Genomic DNA, 23818 nt, shown 5'->3' with positions numbered 1-23818 from the left:
AATAAATAAACAATGTTACCTACACTTTATGTATAAACTGTGCTAAACAACAGTCACAGAACTTCACCAAGACTGCCGAGACTTACATATCTACCCTTTTCCCGATCTCTCTTTTTGCCCTCACTCTCTGTCACTTCTCCTTTGTGTCTCACATAATGAAACGATTCTATCCAATATTTTGTCCCCCCCTATATATCTGATTCCATGGACACACATTTGTCTACCTGTCACGTTAAATTTGTCACTACTCACTTTCTATGGCAGCTTCTCGTTGCGTTTTACAGTATCTCCTTGCATCCTGTCACATGAGGACAAACATGCCTGAAAAAGGCCTAGAAGTGAATGAAACTATTGTAACCACTGATCTCATACCACGGCTATATCTATCATATAATACTGGGAAAATGCTGATGCACGTACTAAGCAACAAGACATAGAAACAATAACTATAACCTTGAACTTGAAAAAAGCAGCAAATAACAACCAAAGAGTGCTAATTAACAATGAATTTAAATTAGGTGAAGAGATCATGGGACATGGACCATGAGGGTGCAGTGGCTGATGAGAAAACTAGTCTCTGTCTATAATCCTGACAGCATGCTTTAAATGACAATGCCGAATTTCTTAGATTTTCTTTTTGGTGGGGTGGTGATTTCATTTTAGAGTGTAAACAAAATAAATGTGAATTACCATCTAGTTGTATGTACGTATGCCTGTAAACAGTGACACTCAAAATACCTGATGGTAAAACCATATCCATTTTAAGTGGTATAATTAAATTGAACAGGGCAGAATTACATAAAGCTGCACACAAACCAGTACAATATCTTTAAAGTGTTAGTATAGAAAAAAAATAATCATAATACAAAGACAGTTATTTTGTACTGTTATGAAGTGCTGTCAGCCTTTAACTAATGATAATGTGGTTACTGAAGACAAATGAATGCACACATAAGTGGGAACCTGCGTTTAATTCAGGTAGCCAAACACATTTTTTTCAGGCATTTAGTGGCCCAGCATAATCACATTTTGTGCTTAATGGTGAGGAATCTAAAGCAGATTTGTTCTGCTTCTCAGACTTGTGCACTTCAATAGTTAATTTTTTTTCCACCTTTCTATTTAAATCATAATTCTATAAACGTTCATTTGTAGATGTTTTTCTTCTTCGTTTTTCGCAAGTTTTTGAGAAGTGATCATAATATAATAATAAAAATAAAAAAACCTTCTTTCGGCTTCTCCCATTAGGGGTCACCACAGCGGATCATCCGCATTCATGATGTTTGATTTGGCACGTTTTTTATGCTGGATGCCCTTCCTAATGCAACCCTCCCCATTTATCCAGACATGGGACCGGCACTAAGAGAGCAATGGCTTGTGCAACCCTATTGGCTGGGGTTGGTTCACTGACCGGGGATCGAACCCGGGCCGCAGCGGTGAGAGCGCTGCATCCTAACCACTAGACCGCCAGGGAACTAATAATGATAATAATAATAATAATAATAATAATAAATAATTAAATAAATAAGAATTACATTAATAAGAATTATTTATTATTATTATTATTATTATTATTATTATTATTATTATTATTATTATTATTATTATTAGCGAATACTACTATAAAAACAACTATATAAATCTTTCTATGTAAAATGTATTACTATACTACTACTGTAGCAGCCAAAGTACAACGTTACAAGACCTTAACTCAGCAAAACTGCCCGCAGAATACATCTGGTAATAGAAGAGGATTTATCAAGAACCCACTCATGAGCAACAGGGCTGACATGATATACGTTATGAATGATGAATAGCTCAGGTGTGTGTATTCAGGTTTGTTGGTTGAGAAGAATCCATAGTTTTTGACTGGGATTTGCAGTTTGTCAGTGTCATATATTTATATACACTCATATAGTGTAAATGTCTCAAGAGTTTGCTAGGTGGAACTAGTGTTCAACCTGTTCTCTGATATTTATCTTCATTCGTAGACACACAGTTCAGCATAAAATGTATAATTTATTATCCTTAATTGTACGAGTTACATGTTTACATGTGTAGCTGTGTGTACAGGAGAAGACATTCACATCCAGATCAATATATGCTACTGAAAACCTTAGAATAGAAAATACTTTTTATTTTATATTTGTATACAGTAAAACCCCATTGTACGAGCATAAACTGTTCTTGAAAATTGCTCGTATGTCCATTTGCTCGTACGTTCGAACAAATTTTCCCCATAGGAATGCATGTAAAATTGATTTAATCCGTTCCGAGACCCCAGTCGATCGCTTATCACTTAACACTTAAAAAGTATTTGTAGCCTACGTTAACAAACAAATACACTGCAAATTACCGTAATGTAAACATAATTTAACACTTACTCATGGGGTAGTGGTTAATTGCGAGTGCACCACGCTCGTAACCTTCTTGGTTTCCATGGTAATTTTATTTACTTTCGTTTTCACAGCACCATCACTGATTTTCTTGGGAGACATTTTTCAAGATTTGTAGTGAAATAAAAATATAACACTAAAAAAAGTTATCTTTTTACTGCACTGAACAACGACAGGCGACCGAGTGATACGGCGGAAAACTGGGAATATATAACTCAGCCTATAGCTAAGAGTTGAAACTTGTTTTTTGTAAAAACAAGCTACGTTAAACAGACAGAAAATCCGTCCTATGGTAAAGTACTAAACACTTCAACTCTGTAGCTTATTGAATGGACGTGTATTAAAATAACCTAAATTTTTTTTTATTATTTATATACTGTATTATACTGTATTATATACTGTATTACTGTATATATATATATATATATATATATATATATATATATATATATATATATATATATATATATATATATATATATATAAAATATATATAATACAGTATATATATATATATATATATATATATATATACAGTATATAGATATTTTATATATATAAGATTATAAACATTTTATTTCTCATTAATTCACTTCTCATGCTTTAATTTTCCCTTTCATTCTTTGCAGACAACACAGCAGGTATTAGAACCCAGCGATCAGGCTTCAACCGACAGGAGCAGAACGTGTACCTGTTGCCCATCCTGGTTGTGGATAGTGGACCTCCAGCTCTCAGCACAACTGGCACACTTACTATCCACGTGTGTGGCTGTGACCCACAAGGAGTCATTCAGTCCTGCAACGCCACAGCCTTCAGCATGGGCACAGCCCTTAGCCCAGGAGCTCTCATCGCCCTGCTCGTCTGCATGCTCATCATTATTGGTATAAGCATATTCTCACTCATTTCACATAACAGCAAAGATGTGTTGCCTCATTGGGTTTGTTTACACCTTCTAATCATTTTTTTCAATCTACTGACGATACTGAATACCATGTGTTTCCATATGAAAACTGAAAAGCCCAAGCATATTTTAGTGTATGGTGTATTAAGTATGACCAATACATATTTATTGTACATTACCTAGATTGAAGAAAAACTGACTCAAGGTTTGGATTATTAAATATTGCTCATTGTATTTGTGTAGTATTTGACACTAATTCTACCTATAAAATGGCAGTTTATCTTTTTTTATGTAGGGTATTTGATTCTGAGCTTCATTGTGTATGCACTCTTATTTAAAATGTAAAAAGACATTAACAAAAGATCAAATCAATTCAGGAGAGAGTAGTAGAAATTGTTGGTGCATTTGTTGAGTCATGTTGTCATGTTGCTTTGAAGATTGTTTTATGCAAAAGTAGGCTAAAAGTTATAGATGTTGATCCCTTCTCTTTCAGTAAGGTGCACTCAACAACAGCATTATTCACTACACATAAACTTTAAGCGACTGAATGCAAACAATGTGATTTTGCAGCTTACAGATTTTTTGCAATTACACTATATGGCCAAAATTATATGGACACCTCACCACCACATCCATATGTGCTTTTTGTATATACCATTACATTTGTAGTCTTTCTTTGCTGTTGTAATAACCTCCACTATAATATGAAGGGTTTGCAATAGATTTTTGAATATGATTGTGGGTTTTTTCTCATTGACTCATAAAAGTATTTGTGAGTTTCATTCACAGATGTTCCGTAGGGTTTCAAAGTTCTTTTACATCAACTTTGGCAAACCATTTTTATCTTTACGGGTTCATTTTGAAGGGGAACTGAAGCTGTTCCAAAAGCAAAGAAGGGAGTCTTACACAGTTACTAATAAAGCTATAAGTGAGAGAATCTTGCTATGCATTTTGTATGTGGGTTGCTTAGAGATCCTCCCACTGGCATCTCCAATAATAAACGCTTCTGCCTATAAAAAGCAAGGGGGAGTGTACATAGACATGACCACACAAAGTGCACTGTTTGATTCCCACTTCATTGATTTCTCTGTTGCCATGCATCTAATGGCCCATCATCATAAATTCAAACTTTAATTTTTGTGCACGAGTTCTGATCCTACAAAGGATTGGGATCCAGAAAAAAAAAAGAAAAGAAAAAAGGAATGAGGCCAAAAGTAACATGAAAGCCAGTCAATATTTCATCCTTCTTTTTCACTCTGTTTGACTCTGCTTTTGGATGTCCTTTTTCATTTGAAGAGAAGAAAGCTTTTGTACAAATGGAAAATACACACAAAATAGGGCCCAGTAAATGACATCCAACCACTTTGCCAGGAACTGATGTGAGGGTCAGTTTGAAATGATGCAGCCTGCAATCGGGGAAAGAGAAGCATCAGCACCTTTGTCACCCTTTCAGTGGCACAAGCTTTTTTTAGCGGTTAAGCCTTCCAGTTTAGAAAAGCATTTCACATTTACATTTCTGCAAGCTTAATTAGCTTATACTGTTTCTCTTTCTATCTCTCGCTCTCTCTCGTGCTCGCTCTCTCTCTCTCTCTCTCTCTCTCTCTCTTTGGCTCTATTATTCCTAATCACATTAAAGAATGCACAGTGTTCAGTGAGAACAGATTGTGTCATCTAAGACTTTTTCCTCACTTAATCAACAGTATATATGCTTGTCACTAATTTCCCTTAGTCATTCTGCAGAACGACTTTTTCCACCCATAAAAAGAAATGTTTGTACCTCAGACATGTAGCGCACAATACATTTTTTAAGTGGCCTTTTATAAAAGTCTAAGATGACTCAAACAATGCTTGTTGAGTTGAGTTTGATACTTTGAAAGTGATTTATGTTGTATTCCGAAAGTAATCACCAAGTTTTGTTCACAATGCACACTTATACAAAACTTTCTCAACTGAATTTACAATGAAATTATACTTGGATATGAATGTCCCCTGCATATTAATTTTCTCTATACTTTCTCCAAATTTTTTTGGTTCCTTTATACACTCTATTCCTCTTATAAGCACTCAAAACATTGCCTATGCAGCAGCAAATTATTTTAATAGTTTAAAAAAACACATTTCTTTGAAACAATCAGAAATGAACTGCATAAATGCATGGTGTTGCAAGAATGCTGCAAGATCATTTAGGCTGTCATGCATTAGCGCTAATCTAACATTAACTTTTTACCCTACAACCGATCGCGGAATCCAAATCCAACCCCATTGCTAGAGTCTTGTCAGCAGCCACAATGAATAGGAATGAAAACACGTTCATGCCTAATTAGCCACTAAACAAACCCTCCTTGTCTTGAGTGGACAAGGAGGGTGAGGTGATGGACCCATTTAAGTGTGTCATGCCATCTGCACACATCTACCCCAATTACAGTCCATCTGCCATGATGGGAGTCATAGTGTGCCCATCATCCTTGGGGAAAAAGCTGTCTTGTCAGGAGTGCTTATTGGAACATCTGCATGCCAGGAAGTGCCAGGAGTTTCAGTGAATGCATAAAAAAAAAAGACTTGCATGTGATTAGAGAAAGAAAAAATAAATAAATAACGAGATCACACTGCAACAATTATTCTTTAGCAAGTACAAATACTTGAAGAGAGACAACTACAACTTTCAACACATTTTTTATCATTTGTTTTAATTTCACGCTTGGCACTGTTTTCTTTTTTTACTGGTAGATCATTTTGCTTATTTCTTGTACTGTCAGAAGAACAGCACAGTTCAAAAGCTTTAAATAAGTAAATATGTTAAATAATCAGCTTGGCTGTTTTATATTTATTATGTAGTAATCTCAAGCAGAATCTCTAGCTTGTCCTATTCTCTCTCTCTCTCTCTCTCTCTCTCTCTCTCTCTCTATTATATATATATATATATATATATATATATATATATATATATATATATATATATATATATATAGAGAGAGAGAGAGAGAGAGAGAGAGAGAGAGAGAGAGACTCCAGCATCTAAATATACTGTATATATATATATATATATATATATATATATATATATATATATATATATATATATATATATATAAAACATACATACATACATTTAGATGTATGCAGTGCATAAAAATGTAGACATGTTACCATGACTCATGCCCCTGTAAGCTGGGAGAATCTATAGCTGTGAATGGCCAATAAACTTTCTCTTTCTAGAGCTGGGGACAGAAGTGCTAATGCTTTTCTTTAGCTCCTTGTGGACTTCATCCATTCAATTTGGCCATTATATCATTCCCTGCCAAAGTGGTTGGATGTCATACCAAGTTCTATTTAGGACTATTTGGAAGATCTGCATGCGAAGAAGTGCCAGAGTTTTCTAATGGCAGCTTTATACGATTACCAGCAACTGAAGTGGACAATGGCTGGCTGTGACATGACTGGATGTGGGTTTTTTTTTGTAATCATACTCATTTTGTGTGAAGCAAACTGATCTTCTGACTTACATAGAACATAAGGCTTAAGACCTTTTACTGGTTCTTTATGGTATAATGCAAAACTGCTGTGTTTCCTGAGAGAAGAAATGAACCACCTAAGCATGCATGCACCTTTTGCAGTACTGATGAACCTTTAATAGCTGCTTTAACTGTCAACCGAATCTGTTAGAGTGTTATCATTTGTTGTATTGCCTTTATAAAAGACTCCAAATGATCTCAAATTTCTCTTTCCTAGCTTAAGACACACACTTAATTTTACAAAAAAAAAATCCAGGATAGTAGGCTATGTATCCTGTATGCAGGTGCAGATATCTTTATTAGACATTTCCCTTAAGTTACTGTTGAGATCCTCAGTGTGAATTCAGGCTGATTTGGTATGCATACTGCTGTGTCGAGGCAGCCAGTGTAACCCAAGTCTATTTACCAAGCCCCTGTCTATTAAGGGCATCTGATTATGATGGGATTGGAAAATAACACAAAAGAGCAGCATGGTCCAAGAGTCACGTCCCCTAGGCTTAAGGGCAGGCTTTGAATTAGCAAGTGTGTGTGAGAGGGAAAGGCTGATCAAAAAATTGTGATGGAGACAATCAGCAGTTTTAGGCAAGCCCTAGCTCTCTCCAGGCAATTGCTACCAATTTCCTTCTCTGTAACATATCGAGTAATTTATAAGCAACTAAAACCAATTATATGCCCCCCATGCAAGTCATTTGCACATATTACGGTGGCTATTATTGAGCTTTTCCTCTCATACAAAGAGAAGAAAAGCTTAATAATATACAAGAAATACAACGAAAGCTTTTAGCCTTTATTCAGTCTACTTCCACAACTCAGCCCTCTCAATCCAGTAAGAGTCATTTGAATGCTTCTGCTCTGAGCTAATGTGTAAAAACTTTGGCCATTAAAGTGCTGCATTTGGGCCATTAAAATGCTGCATTTACTAAAGAAACAGTTCGTTTTTTGCTTCACCAGATTGTGTGAATTTTTACTCAGCTGGCTCTAGCTGTTAATCTGAGTAATATATGGCCTTCCATATCGCTTGTGATATCAGCCGCAAAGCTAGCAGCCCCTTGCAGCACTTTGACAGCGTTATTCACTCCCACCAGCAGCCCCCATCTATAAAACTGCCCCATCTATGTAGCTGATATATTCTGTCCTGTCAGCTCTTGTATATCCGAAGACACTTTGTCTGGCATCTGTTGTTGGATGTGTGTCAAGCCAGGTAAGACAAAAGAGAAAGAGCACAATAGAAACTCCCGTGCGTATGCATGAGCCTAATGCTAAACATGCAGTTTTTAGTAGCTATATTGATTTTTGTTTCTTATCACCTCCCTTTTATTCAGACTGACTTATACAAGACCTAACGTTGTGGCACCCTTTTTTCTTTACATATTGAGGTCACACATTACAAATTGTTTTTCTGTGGGATGTTACAAATGTTTGTGCTCATCAAATGCAACAAGATAAAAAAAAGGTGAACATTTTATGAATTTTAGCTGTTGCAGAACAAAATACAGAAACAATAAATAAGGGTTTTTAAGATGTAAGGAAAAATTGACAATAGGGCTGTTGAAGTATTAGAATAATAATGCACAATTACTGTTCTTATAACAAAGTTACCAAGCTTCAAGACATTATTGAGATGTTTTAATTCACGACAGGGCTTTTGTCCTTAAAATGCTCTTGTGTTTAAAGCTAAATTCTTCATGTCGCATCTCAGGTCCACAATGCCATCTTAGAGCTTGTAACCATAAACCATAGATATGCCTGTTGGGGTGAAAGAGGCAAAGAGAGAGAGAGAGAGAGAGAGAGAGGAAACAGAGTGCATGTGCAGAATGATTGCAGTAATGAGACAGAAAAACCTGTAAACATAAAAATATGTTGTAAATACTCTCTCTCTCTCTCTCTCTCTCTCTCTCTCTCTCTCTCTCTATATATATATATATATATATATATATATATATATACACTGAAATAACAAAAATGCCGACTATGACAAATTTTGATAATTATATATATATATATATATATATATATATATATATATATATATATATAATTATCAAAATTTGTCATAGTGGACATTTTTGTTATTTCAGTTACTTCGTGAAGTGATTTCGAACTGAAATGCGGTCAACACTAGCCTGAAACCACTCTCACTATGCATTAAATAAAAAATAATTGCACACCTTGGCAGGTCTGTCAGCCAATAAGAATCCAGTATTAAACAGATCTGCGGTATATCACATTATTCAGCACTCGAAGTACTTAATGCGTGTGATATAATCATATCTGCTCAAAGTGGAATTGTCTTTGAAGGTTAAGTTATATAAAAATTCATATCTGGAAAAGCCCTAATGGAAAAAAAAAAAGTTTAATTAAAATGATAATTGATGAATGCATGAAAAATGGAGAGCAAAGGGAGAGTTTTTAAACATACGTTATATTCATACATCGAAATGTATGGTTTTCTGTTCTTCCAGGAGAGTTTAATTATATTTAAGCACTTCTCTTCTATCTTCGTACCTAATGGCCATACTTCTTCAAAGAGCTTTTATCTCAGTGAATCCGCACCATGTGGCTAGATGAAAGCCTGGTGATCCTACCCTAGACAATTCACTCATATAAGTCAGTAAGATCATCCACAGGACCATCACAGTCTTATCACATTTGTTCTCATGCCTACTTAATGACTTTTGGTCTGACTTTGGTGCCTCTAGACAAGTAGTCATTAATAAAGCATAAACTTTATTCCTTAAAGAATATGACCTTTAGTATGACAAAAGATGTCGCTATGTAGTGTACTGACACTTTCTTTCATTCTGACATAGATGCAAGTCACCCCCTTTTCGAGAGATTCCTTATTACCAATTCACCTGTATAAAGATTTATTTTAGCATTGTGAATTAATTGGACAGACTTTTGTTACTTTCTCCAGGGTTCCAATTGTTCCTGTAATGTGTGTCTAATATAGTTGCAGTTTAATTAATCACATGTCGATCGAGAGAAAAGAGGAGTTTTTCTAATCACAAATATAAGAACTAATTAAGATAATTCATGCTGGATGAAGGGCTCATTGATTTATTTAGATGAATACTGCTTTTGTTTTCTTTTATTCTCATTAGTGGATTAAATGATCCATCTCCGCCTTTTTTTCTTTTCTTTTCAGTTCTGACTTGATTTCACACTTATTCCAAATATATCTGCAAACAATGTTTGAAAAGTTTTCATCTTTATTACAGTGTAGTGAGAAATAGCTTTTTGAAATGTTATTTAGTTTTTTTAATTACTTCCAGTATAGGATAATCCCACTTACAATTTGTTATATTGTAGTATATCTTTTTCCTTTTTTTGCTATGCTAGCATGGTAGATACATACACTATACGGGCAAAAGTTTTGTGCAACATTTGTGGAATGGGATGTTCCAAAAGCACAAATCTTTTAGTTAGGTGTCAAAAAACTTTCCTAAATGCAGGCTTTACAAAAAAATTTAATGCTCTAGTTTTTAGCACATCTCAGATTCACAAATTTAACAGAGTTTTGTTTCACCTCCCACATTCACCTTTTTCACATTTAAACAACTCTTATGACAGCACTTCCTGGTGGAAATCCTTTAATAATACCAAAAAAAGGACACATTTCTCATTAAAATTAAAACAGTACAGTAATAGGTTCCTTGGAGGAAAGTGTACTTGGTCTTCTCTGAAAAAAAAAGACCTTTTGAGAAAGGAATATGACTAGGCTAAAAAAAATGGCTAAACACTCAATTAAATGAATTGAATTAATTAAATGAAAACCACCAATGTTTAAATGTTCAGTTCACCAAAGACAATTGTGTCAAAAAATATGTAGCACCATGGGAAAACTTGTCCAAAAAAAACCCGTGAAAAAATGGCAAGTTTTCAGAAAATGTATTCAGCTGAACTAATTTATTTATTTATTTTTTACTTTTGTAAGTATCTTTTTTGTAAATCAAGTTAAACTGCAGAATAATGCATGACAGGATGTGCTCTTATTGGAAATAATCAACAACATGGTACTAATTCAATTACCACTTTCATGTAGATTATTGGTTAATAAGGTCATGTTATTCTACTTCTTCTATAGTTACAATCTTAAAACATATTTATTGAGAATAAAAAAACATTCCAAGATTAATGTTAAAATATGTCAATCCTAATTACTTTATTCATCGTCCTCATGCTCATAAGACACCAAGTCTAATTACTTAAGGTAAAATATCCATCACAGCATTTAATGACCCACAGCCTTATTATTGTCTATTAATTCGACTGATCTCTCTAAGGTCCCCTGGTGGTCTAGTGGTTCGACCCGGGTTCGATTCCCGGTCAGGGAACCTACCCCAGCCACTCTCAGTGCCGGTCCCAAGCCCGGATAAATTGGGGAGGGTTGCGTTAGGAAGGGCATCCAGCGTAAAAACATGTGCCAAATCAAACGTGCGGAGGATCCGCTGTGGCGACCCCTAACGGGAGAAGCCGAAAGAAAGTTTTTAATTCGACTGATCTCTAAACTCTTACATTAGAATTGCAAAAAAAAAAAAAAAAAAAAAAAGATTAATTAAGTTTAATTCGTATTTAATCACTACAACTTTGGCTGCTGGCACCTCAACAGTGTTGAGAATCATCTTGAATAATAATTTTACAGCTGGCATTTTGACAGTTAAAAACAAAATAAATCTTAAAAAATTATTCTTATGTCCATTTTGTTATAGTGCCTAACTAACAATTTGATTAAAGCATTCACTGAAAAACATTTGGCTTTTTGCCAAAATATTTTATCAGGCAGTCACACAAATACATAGTCTCAGTATATGGTTTGTCTGGAGTTGCAAACATTTAGTTGATAATGTATTGGAAACTATATGAGAAGTAAATTCTAAATATACTGTTTATCATCCATTCCAAAGCAAGAGTTAATTCCTGCTGTCTCCTGGCTACTTATCCTGTTTGATATAGAACATATAGAAGCACACACATGTCTTATCCACAAACAGATTATTAAGATAAGTATAATAATATACAAACAGCCTCCCGTTTTGCACCTGCACGCTCATTTCAGGATCTGTTTAATCTCTGCTCTGTGCTCTACCCTGCACATGCTTCTGACAGGATCTGAACGCTATGTGGCAAATTGTACAGAACCAATTGCACAAAAGCGACATTTACTTCAAAAATGTGTTTATTTGCTTGTTTACCAAAGAGTTAGGTTGATGTTAGTGGTATACAATTTCTTGTAAAAAGAAAATCCCCTCATTTAATCATTAATTGAGACATAGACACAAATTTAAAACTTGTTTATTTGCTTTGATGTCGTGAAGGGGATAAACAGCCTCACAAGGCGCTTGTACTCAAAATGTATCTTTAATTAAAGGCAGACTCCTGCACAGATGCTACTTTTAAGCCTCAGTTAATTTCACACTTGATCTGAGCTGATTTTAGAAAAGAATTTAGAAAATGTGTCACTTTTGGACAGCGTCTATCCAGTACATATTTCATATGAGTGAATGATGTGTTTCTTTTAGCTATAGCAAGTTTTGATTGCTTTTTATTAAAAAAAAAAAAAAAAAAAAAAAAAAAAAAAGATGGGTGAAATGATTTACCTTTTGTCCATTTTTTTTTTTTTTTTTTTTGTTTTTGCAGCATGTGATAATGCACCCGCAGCAAGAGGAAGTGCGCCTTGGAAGCATCAACGATAACTGTTTATTAATTTTAAAGCAGATAATAAATAACACTGTGGCAAAAAAACAACCTTTAAAGTTAATCTGTTTTAATTATTTTGAAAGCAGATCCCTTTTTTAATCCACATTAACTGAGCATTGTAATTATTTTTATTAAAAGAATATCAAGTGTTTAATGGGTCATTATTTTGCCGAACTTAAATGTGTAAAGTGAAAATGAATCTGAAAATTAAAGTTTACAATGCCATACTGCGAGTTTGAATTTAGCTCTAGTATTTGCTGTTTCTGTTTGCTGAGTAATACTGTCATACCATCTTTTTTTATTTGCCTCCTCTGTCACTTTCTCTCAATAGTCATTGTGCTGCTGATAGTGACCTTGAAGCGCCATAGAAAGGGTCAGCGTATGTGTGAGGAAGAGGAAGACATGCGAGACAATGTCATCAAGTATAACGATGAAGGAGGAGGCGAGCAAGACACCCAGGCCTATGACATGAGTGCACTACGCAACCTCTACGACTTTCCCGAGGCCAAAAGCTCGGAATCACATCCGAAGCGCATCCAAAACCATGTGAACTCTGACAGAGAGGTAGCTGATTTTTCCCTGTTTAAAGGCTACATCCGGAAGAAGGTGGAGCAGGCGGATGCAGACCCGTCAGTGCCTCCATACGACTCATTTCAGACATATGCACTGGAGGGCAGTGGCTCACCAGCACTCTCACTCAGCTCCATCCACACTCTGTCTACCAGCTCAGAGCAGGACTTCTCTTACCTCAGGGACTGGGGGCCTCGATTTAGGCAGCTGGCAGGATACTATGCCCCGGCACAGCCTGATGAAGAAGGGTCCTAGCACTGCCTGCTGTCCTGTGCCTGTTTTGTCACGTGAACCACACTCTGCAGTTCCATACACACTGCTCAGTGCTGGAGCAGCCCAGTCTCCTTTAACTAACACTCTCCTCCATCACTGGATGATTATTGGATCCCAGTCTTTTCTGGACATTTTAATGCCACTCCATAAAGATACAGACAGTTTGCCTTTGTAAAAGATTAAAAGGTGGAGGATGAACAGACAGTGAGTGAGGAGTTGGGCGGGACTCCAACAAACCTAGCAGAGTATGAAACGAGAGCTGGGCTGTGCTTTATGCACAGTGCTAAACCCACATTGTTCCCTATCTGAAGCATTTCCTTTGTGTGCGTGGTTGAGCGTGTGCATTCGTGTGTATGTGCACACCTGTGTGTGTGTTCTTTTCTTCTTCTTTCGGTAAGAGCAAAGTCTACAGATTCATTGGGAGGTCCTGAACAAGACCCGTGAAACAGAAATGGGGAGATCATTTTCTAAGCCAAGACGAATAATTCCCAGATGAAAATATGTATTTATTTAAAGAAAAAGGAGATATTTATGTATTTATTGTTTCTATTTATTTATTTATTTATTCCTCCTGGTTGAAGTATGGAATAACAGACTGTACTTAATTAAAGAATGCTATAGAAATGGATGGATGATACAGACTGAACATTGACATGATGGTGCCATAGTGAGTGAGAGATCTGGGCCACAGTCTTTCAAAAAATTATTTATTTTTCAAAAACTATTTTTTTTTTCTTTTTTCTAAAATACAGGCCTATGCTGGGAAAGGATGTATAAATCTTAAATATTAACTCATTTTGAGGTTTGTTTTTGTCCTATCATACATTTCATGTATTGTGTTACTCTTAAAATTTATTACCAAGTCACTTGTTGTGGGCAGTCAGATATTTGTTGTGTGTTAAATTATTATTATTTTTTAATCTGTATTTTAAGTGGTTCATCTGGAAGAATTTAAGGAACTTATAACCAGAGACAAGTCGAATATTCCTCAGTATTTACATCAGTATTTACATTTTGCATCCATGTTCATTCCATTTTTGTGACTGTGTTGTTTATATTCTAAACTGTTTTCAAGACCTGATAATTTGTTTGGTTTTATTCAGTTTAATCTCTAGTATTGGTTGAGGCTGATGAAGGGGAATGAAAACATGATAAGAAGGCCTGGTTACACTATATCCTGCTTGATTTTTGATAAAAGTGTTGAGGTGGGTGGTTAGAATGCTCTCTGTATCACAGCTACCTCAGCAGGAATTAGGAAAATCAGAATTAATTTGATTCACACAAGATTATATCTTGTCCAACACAGACCAGCTGTTTATGAATTTTTTTTTAAACTGAAAATGAATTGATTTGCCACACTAGTGTATTCAGGACTTAATGCATATATAGGAGGATCTCATCACCCACAACCAATATCTGGAGACATTTTATTGCCAATCATATTCAGTAACAGTGTATGGATTATATGTACAGTTGAAATCAATAAATATTGAACTTTTTTGTAGGCACATTGAGACTTAAAAGGCTGTGTTTGACAGGTTTAAGAAACTTTCTAGTGCCAGATGTTTTCTCTGATTTCTCTCATCCCTACTTGTTATGACTGACAATCAAGCTGCTTTGCCACCTTATACTGCATTCAAAGATGATCTTTTAGTATCTGTCTCAAAAAAGCAGGGCACAATTTAAGCTATTAGAAATAATTGAATGAAATAACAAACAGAACCTCAATATACTGTGTTAGATTGCTTAAAAGGCATTAGCATTCACATCCAAACAGGACAGTGCATTATTAAAAACGGAAAGGAAATTGGAAAAACATGTGCCTTGTCTGCACTCTTCACAAGTGTTCATGGGAGATCATTAGGAAAGGCTTTGTTGGTGGTTACTCTTTATTTCCATTCAATTAAAATGCCCCACCACAGTCTAGCTAGCCACCATCTATTTTTTAGTAATGAAGTTCAGTTATTAGTGTATTAATGTCTTACCATAAATCACACTTCAGCCACCATCCACCAAGGGCAAGTAGACCTTCTATTTCATTTCCACTACAAGTCTGATGATTGACATTGTTCGCTCGCTCACTCTTATAATCTCTGTTCAGCCACACTGACCATAAAAATTGATTACAGTGGCAGAAATGGGAGTCAAAAAGGCAGCATAGTGGTATGACAGACAAACTTTTAAACCCAACAAGAAACTGCCACTGTTTATCCACAAGAATACATAATGAGTATTATCTGTGTTTATGATCAGCAATTTCAGTGTGACACTACACAATCTTCTGCAAAAGCTCACACTCACTCTCTCATTTTCAGTAACTGCGTTATACTTATCAGGACTGCAATGGATTTGGAGCTTATCCTGGGAAAACTGGATGTGAGGTGGGACTCTGGTTACATTCTGGTTATGAAGCCAGTGTCAGTCTAGGGGGGAAAAATGACTGTGTAATTATTTTAACTAAAAATGCATGCAACATTCTCAAGCCACCTCATCTTGTCAGGCTGCAATAATAATGATACAGTCTTTCAGTAAAGGGCTACACAGTCTTATTTAGCTATGTTAGCTGTCAAAGCTTCAACATTCATTGTCCTTTTTCATTCAAGACTTTCTGATTCCTGGCTGAAAGGAATCCATGCAGTGTTGACACATTCCTCTAATAATTAGGACATGAAAAATCCACTTTGCAGTAAAATAAGAGATCACAGAAGCCAATTTACACCATGCCCTTCTAAGTTAGACAGCCTTACAGTAATCATATTCTGAGCAACATCAAAGCTTGTATATTCATAATAGGGCTATGACATATAAATTGGCCAGGTAAATGTAATCAAAAACTGCAGTGGTGAAGTTTCATATATTGTCACACTGGCATAATTTTTATTTAAAAGAAGAGACAATTAATTAATTCAATAATCAGCCATTATGTACATTAGCAGCAGTCAGTTAAGCATCATTAACATATGATTTTTCAATGAGTATTTAGAGGCGAATCAAAAACCACAACAAGGCATGCTATATGAAAATCATTGTACATTGTGGCATAATTTGTGAAGCAAAAATGATCTATGATCAAAACCAAGCAGGGCTAGAACTATGAACTACAAAGATAAAATGAACCCAGAAAACAAGGCCAAGAGTGCACTTTATGACTTTGAAGAAAACCAAATAAACAGATGGTTATGCATGAAGCTAACACTATTCAGGTGCACATTTTCGAGAAAACAACCAACGAAACGACAGAATGGAGACTAAAATCGAATTCAGAACTTAAAAACATGAGCACATGGCTTTAGTTACCATTTGAACAGTGACAAGCTGGCAGGGCCAGCAATGCCTTCTCTGCTGGCCTAAACTCTATCATAATCACTGACATATTTTTTAATATATTTTTGTCTATGAATATCTATTAACCCTTCGATGCACAACATGGGTCTAAAGTGACCTGAATTAGTTTTATTTTCTCAATCTTTGCAAGAAATTTATATCATTAATCATCATTCCAGGTATTTCTCAATTAATACATTTTTGTTCACAAATCCTTATTTTGATATTTTCATTCTTGCTTTAAAAATCAAATAAATAAATAAATAAATATATATATATATATATATATATATATATATATATATATATATATATATATATATATATATATATATATATAAAATTTTTTTTTTTTGTATCACTACCCTTCTACCCTTCTAATGCACAACACCGGTCTAAAATGACCTGCATTCATTATCTATATTATTTTAATCGTGGCTGTATTTTTTTTGCTGAATCTTTGAAATAAATATATTGTATTATTTATAATTCCAGGTATTCTTTAAATATCTTGTTTTTGATTTCCACAAACAATTATGTTCCACAAATTATTGTCTTAGTTAAACAAACACATTATTTGTATTCATACATCAGTTTTACACAAATTGGTCAAAAATTCCACATATAGGAAGCTAATTCTTGTAGGAAAACATTTACTGCAGAAACATATCTACTGGCACAAATGTCAGATTTCTGCTTCCAGTCATTCTAGAATAACAGCTGAAATTTTTGTAGAGATGCTACATGAAGAACAGTATGAGGAAAATGAGGCAATTCTTTGTCTTGATTCAAAGTCTAAAATATCTGTTGCTGATAGCCTAGACCAATCTTTTCCCAAAAAGATGGAGAAGACTCACTAGATGACATTGAAGACTCGTAAAGAATTTGAGCAGTCCTCTAAAGAGGAACTTTAGATCCAGTCCAATAGATTAAATAAACTATGTTTTACTGGAGTGAGCATCTCCCACTCAAAGCAGAACAATAAGCCACAATATCTGCACCCAGTTCAACAGCTATTTTACTGAAAGATGCCTGGAATATGTTTATCGGTAACAACATCATTGAGGATGTTCTGAAATTTACCGTATTAAAGTAGCAGAAGCTAGAGTGGAGAAACATTGACAAAGAGAAATTAATGGCTTTTATTGGATTGACCCTTCTTGCAGGAGTGGACAAAACCTGGGATGTGTTTTTGCAGGAACTGTTCCTGGATCTGCTGCAACCAGATCATTTTGTGGTTTCTTTGCCAGAACAAGCTGGACATATCACCTGTCATAAAGCCATCTAAATTAAGAAAGAAGTATAGCTCAGAATTTAGATTGCATGGCAATATGACCATGGTAAGCTATGTGCAAAAGAAGGGAAGGCAGTTGTCCTCCTGAGCACCATACATGATGACAAAGCAGTGTATCAGAGATGAAATCAGAAATGATCCAGTACTATAATAAAAGCAAATAAAAAGTGGACACAATGGATCAGATGGTTACACCTATTCATGTATGCGGACTACTTGGAGGTGACCAATGGTGCTATGGTATGATGTGCTGGATGTTGCCACCCTCAATGCTACAGCAACCACACAGCACAACACCCTGATTACATGGGGGGGTACATGACCAATGCATATCAGGGAGCTGGTCAAAGAGCTTGTCATGTCAAATATGAAGAAGCACTTGGAGGGCACATCCCACCTTGAAAACCATATTACAGAGGCAATATAGGAAGATGTGACATAACAAAACAAAATGTAACCACCACCCTGCTACAGGAGGACATCAGACAGGAGTGCCAATCAAAGAAAAGAAAAGTCAGCAGCTGGTGTTCCCAGTACAACAGGCAAGGAGCACAAATGTGTAGTCTTTTGTCAGCTTCATTTTTTATTTTTTGGTCACATTCACTACAGCTGCTCTTTTTTTGGTCATTGCAAATAAGAAATTCTGAAAATCCATGGATCTTGGAATTCATAGATCAGGGAATATTAAATGCTGAAATAAATTGATTTCAAAAGATGAAACAAAAAAATGCCCAGTCATGCATGAAATAACATAGAAAATTAATACGGGTTATTTTAGACCAATGTTATGCATTAGAAGGGGTTTGCATAGCTTGTGCATCAGAGGATTACATTATATCCAATTGTCTTTTCATTTCATAGCCTTTCTCTCAGGCACAGTAAGTTTCGGTGTGAGTCTCTATCCATTGAGATTTTAGCCATTACAGGCAAAGACTGAAACCGTGACAGAACCCCACCCTTAATGAACTCCCAAAGTGCCATGACAAAATTGGAATGAGGCCTGGGCCACTAGGCATAATGCCAACATGATGATTGCAGACTGGCATGGCCCAGGAGCAGTGAATTCCTCTGGAATTCATCACAATCAGAAGTAGGAATCCTCTGTAGAGTCAGGTAGCAGAGGGATGATGACAATGTGGCATTAAAACTGGAAGGAGGAATTACAATGTCCTTGCCAGGAGAGCCTAGAGAAGCCTTGTTGCAGGCCTTGAACATGACTGATAATAGGTACACATTGACAAAGTAACAAATGACCTAACACAGAACAGTATTTCTATCTTGCTGGGTTCATTTTACAGTTTATAATGTTCCGTATATCCAGGTTTCCATAGCAAGCTGCCTAGATTAAAATCAGACTTGTTTCCTTCTTCCTAATTTTTTTGTTCTCCTATAATTCAAACAGTGGATGCAGGAGTAAAGATTTTACTTTCAACACGGCATCAGAGAGATCAAAATCACTGTGATGAGGGAAGATAAGAATTATCTCTATTTTATTGAATAAAAGAAGAGAACATAAAAATGTGAATTCTGTCTGATCGTTATTATTTAGACAAAGACATAAGTATTCGAGATTCTTTATTTAGAACAGAATTTATTCAGAACATAAGTCACACAATAGAAAGTGTCTCAACACTCTTTTCAGAAGAGTTTCTTAACATATATATATATATATATATATATATATATATATATATATATATATATATATATATATACACAGTGAGGAAAATAAGTATTTGAACACCCTGCTATTTTGCAAGTTCTCCCACTTAGAAATCATGGAGGGGTCTGAAATTGTCATCGTAGTTGCATGTCCACTGTGAGAGACATAATCTAAAAAAAAAATCCTGAAATCACAATGTATGATTTTTTAACTATTTATTGTATGATACAGCTGCAAATAAGTATTTGAACACCTGAGAAAGTCAATGTTAATATTTGGTACAGTAGCCTTTGTTTGCAATAACATAGGTCAAACATTTCCTGTAGTTTTTCACCAGGTTTGCACATACTGCAGGAGGGATTTTGGCCCACTCCTCCACACAGATCTTCTCTAGACCACTCAGGTTTCTGGCCTGTCGCTGAGAAACACGGATTTTGAGCTCCCTCCAAAGATTCTCTATTGGGTTTAGGTCTGGAGACTGGCTAGGCCACGTCAGAACCTTGATATGCTTCTTACAGAGCCACTCCTGTGTGCTTCGGGTCATTGTCATGTTGGAAGACCCAGCCTCAACCCATCTTCAATGCTCTAACTGAGGGAAGGAGGTTGTTCCCCAAAATCTTGCAATACATGGCCCCGGTCATCCTCTCCTTAATACAGTGCAGTCGCCCTGTCCCATGTGCAGAAAAACACCCCCAAAGCATGACGCTACCACCCCATGCTTCACAGTAGGGATGGTGTTCTTGGGATGGTACTCATCATTCTTTTTCCTCCAAACACGTTTAGTGGAATTATGACCCAAAAGTTCTATTTTGGTCTCATCTGACCACATGACTTTCTCCCATGACTCCTCTGGATCATCCAAATGGTCATTGGCAAACTTAAGACATGCCTGGACATGTGCTGGTTTAAGCAGGGGAACCTTCCGTGCCATGCATGATTTCAAACCATGACGTCTTAGTGTATTACCAACAGTAACTTGGAAACGGTGGTCCCAGCACTTTTCAGGTCATTGACCAGCTCCTCCCGTGTAGTTCTGGGCTGATTTCTCACCTTCTTTAGGATCATTGAGATCCTACGAGGTGAGATCTTGCATGGAGCCCCAGTCCGAGGGAGATTGACAGTCATGTTTAGCTTTTTCCATTTTCTAATGATTGCTCCAACAGTGGACCTTTTTTCACCAAGCTGCTTGGCAATTTCCCCGTAGCCCTTTCCAGCCTTGTGGAGGTGTACAATTTTGTCTCTAGTGTCTTTGGACAGCTCTTTGGTCTTGGCCATGTTAGTAGTTGGATTCTTACTGATTGTATGGGGTGGACAGGTGTCTTTATGCAGCTAACGACCTCAAACAGCTGCATCTAATTTAGGATAATAAATGTAGTGGAGGTGGACATTTTAAAGGCAGACTAACAGGTCTTCGAGGGTCAGAATTCTAGCTGATAGACAGGTGTTCAAATACTTATTTGCAGCTGTATCATACAAATAAATAGTTTAAAAATCATATATTGTGATTTCTGGATTTTTTTTTTTTAGATTATGTCTCTCACAGTGGACATGCACCTATGATGACAATTTCAGACCCCTCCATGATTTCTAAGTGGAAGAACTTGCAAAATAGCAGGGTGTTCAAATACTTATTTTCCTCACTGTATATATATATATATATAAGCTTGATAGGACATTGGACAGATATAAAACCCTGGATTCCTGGTCACTATTTAGATTCTCTCTTGATTGTTAAGCATCTGTTCTCTGTGTTATGATTAGCTTAGATGTGTAACATCATGACTTATGGCACAAAGGGGTTTCAGTGCCATGGGTTTAAGTAAGGAGGAAACTTTTACATGCTGCTCCATGCTCTATTCTAATTTGGTCTTTTGTCTTTAGTTAAATGTGCTGTAATGTACGGTGTCAATTCCCAAAGCATTTTTGGATGAAAGAACACTCTGTTAACCCTCAGGATTGTCTTTAGCTAAATGTGAAGACTCCGTGGTAAAGATGTTTATCTAGGAAGCCTCTCAGATGTGAATGTTAGATCCCTGGAGGCAGTTCTTCAAAGATAGCAGGTGAAGCACTAAAACTTTTAAAATTATAAAGTAGAATGGAGAAGTAAATATAGAGCCAGTAGATATTATGTAGGTTACTTACTGTGCATTAGTGAATGTACTTAAAGTTTTATTTATAACTTAGAGTAAATCATTTACCATAGATTTCTCTATGGTATATGGTTACAAAATTAAACAGAAAAAAAACAAGGAAAGTACTGTACTAAGGGTATACATAAAAATTAAAGAGCTTGATGGAATGTAGAAAAAATATGCAAGATAACATAATAAAAAAAAAAACAATAATTAAAAAGAATTTAATTAAGTATTGCTCAAAATATAGATTTTCTCTCAATTGCTATGTTTGGAAATTATTCTAATTCATGCTTAATTATTAATTCAATAAAACTATGCAAACTTTAATAAAGTCATTATAAGGGTTGTGACCACATGTAGGAAGTGGAATTAACTCAATCAAAGTTTATTGAGGTCAAGCACACAAACCAGAGTCTAGGAGAGGTACGAACCATAACGCGGGGATACTCCAGCGTGTGGGTATAATCTGTAATGCGGGTATGATCCGTACAGCGAGAATAATCTGTAAAGCGGGTATGATCCATACAGCGAGGATAATCCGTAAAGCGGGTATAATCCTTACAACGAGTATAATCCTCAGGATCGGAAGAAGGAGCAGGAACCAGCGGGGAATGCAGGCAGTCAGGAACCTTGTTGGTCACGATATCCATCTGGTAGATCCGACAGCGAGTGAGGTCGGAGTGTGATCTTATAAAGGGGACCAGGTAATGCGGAACAGGTGTCGGCAATTAGAAAAATATTAGAAAAATACAGTCAATAAAAATTGCTTGTAAAATTAATGACTTATTTATTATATGTCTAATCGATTTGTTACTGCAGAGTCAGTTGGTCATTGGTAACAAAAGTTTATACAGTAATGTCAAACTTATATAAAATTAAAAAATTATATAAAAATACTCCAGACATTTATTTTCATCCTCTATTACACATTACCTAAATATAATCCATTTTTTCTTATTACTGTAAAATTTAAATAATCATGTAGTGAGCCAGCTCTGTGACTGATCATGGTGCTAAATGATGAATTACCAATAATATTTATGCAAACAGTGGCAATAACTTATTATAATAATAAAAGGTTCTACATGTGCTCTCCTGTAACATTTCAAGAGAAATGAAATGCTTAGCAAGGCAACATTTGTGTAATTGACAATGCACAGTTTAGTCAGTTGGTGCTTAAATATTTATTAATTTAGAGTACATTTGGGTGCCAGCCTAGTGGATCTAATTGTGATCAGTAATAATTTGTGGGATAAAATAGCCACTTGTGACCTGTTGTAGGCATCAATTATTGTGAAGAATTGATTTTATTTAAGTGGCAATGTTGCATATTTTATATATAGAATCTAAATGACTGACTACAGGATGTCTCGCACTTTGTAGATCAAGCTGAACTCTTGTATTATTGTAAGCATATACACAAAATACTGTTACCAAACCTTTTTTTTTTTTTTTTTTTTTCCCTGCTAAAACAAAAACCTACATCTGAAAGTGAAGTGCTGTATTGCATATGTGTGTTAACATGCTTGACCCTACAACACTCCACATTTAGCCCCTCTATTGTCATGGGACCTCTGCAGGGAATTGAATAAATAAAAACCACAATAACAACAGATCATATCACATAGTGCAGTTTTTCATTTCAGAAAATTATGGTTGTGGTGTTTTTTACAATCTGTGGTTCTACTAGAAACAAATACATCACTGATTGTACAATAAAAACCAAATAGGTTATGTTTTTAACATGAATATATTTTTTCAATCTATTACAGAAAGCTACAAAGAAATCACATATTTAACTCAGTATAATTGCTTATTTATTAAGTGTCTTTATGAAGAGGAAAAAAAAACATGTCCACATTACAATAATAACTTTTACTACTGGAACAATAATTTAAGAAGCATTTATTGTCATTGTACATATACACAGTTTAGTGTGTGGGTCTCTGCCAAAGATACAATATGTAATCATAATTTTACATCCATAAATACTTTAGGTAAAGGGTATGAAAATATACACTATGCAGTTATACACAGTCTTTTATATTACTAT

The 23818-nt window shown here is 35.5% G+C and overlaps 1 protein-coding gene across 3 annotated transcripts in view; it reads left to right on the top strand.

Annotated features, from left to right (window-relative positions):
- LOC124388521 (cadherin-22) overlaps positions 1-14851 on the top strand; it is a 245675-nt gene extending 230824 nt beyond the window's left edge. For all 3 annotated transcript variants that reach the window (XM_046853228.1, XM_046853229.1, XM_046853237.1), the window contains exons 11-12: positions 3023-3274; positions 12838-14851. In XM_046853228.1, coding sequence (XP_046709184.1) covers positions 3023-3274; positions 12838-13331 — 746 coding nt within the window. In that variant the 3' untranslated portion in view covers positions 13332-14851. The remainder of the gene's footprint in view (positions 1-3022; positions 3275-12837) is intronic.
- Positions 14852-23818: the final 8967 nt, after the last annotated feature.

Source organism: Silurus meridionalis, chromosome 1, assembly GCF_014805685.1.
Source record: "Silurus meridionalis isolate SWU-2019-XX chromosome 1, ASM1480568v1, whole genome shotgun sequence".
Lineage (NCBI taxonomy): Eukaryota > Metazoa > Chordata > Actinopteri > Siluriformes > Siluridae > Silurus > Silurus meridionalis.
Note: the sequence above shows the minus strand (reverse complement) of the source record. Positions and strands in the feature narration are given on the sequence as shown.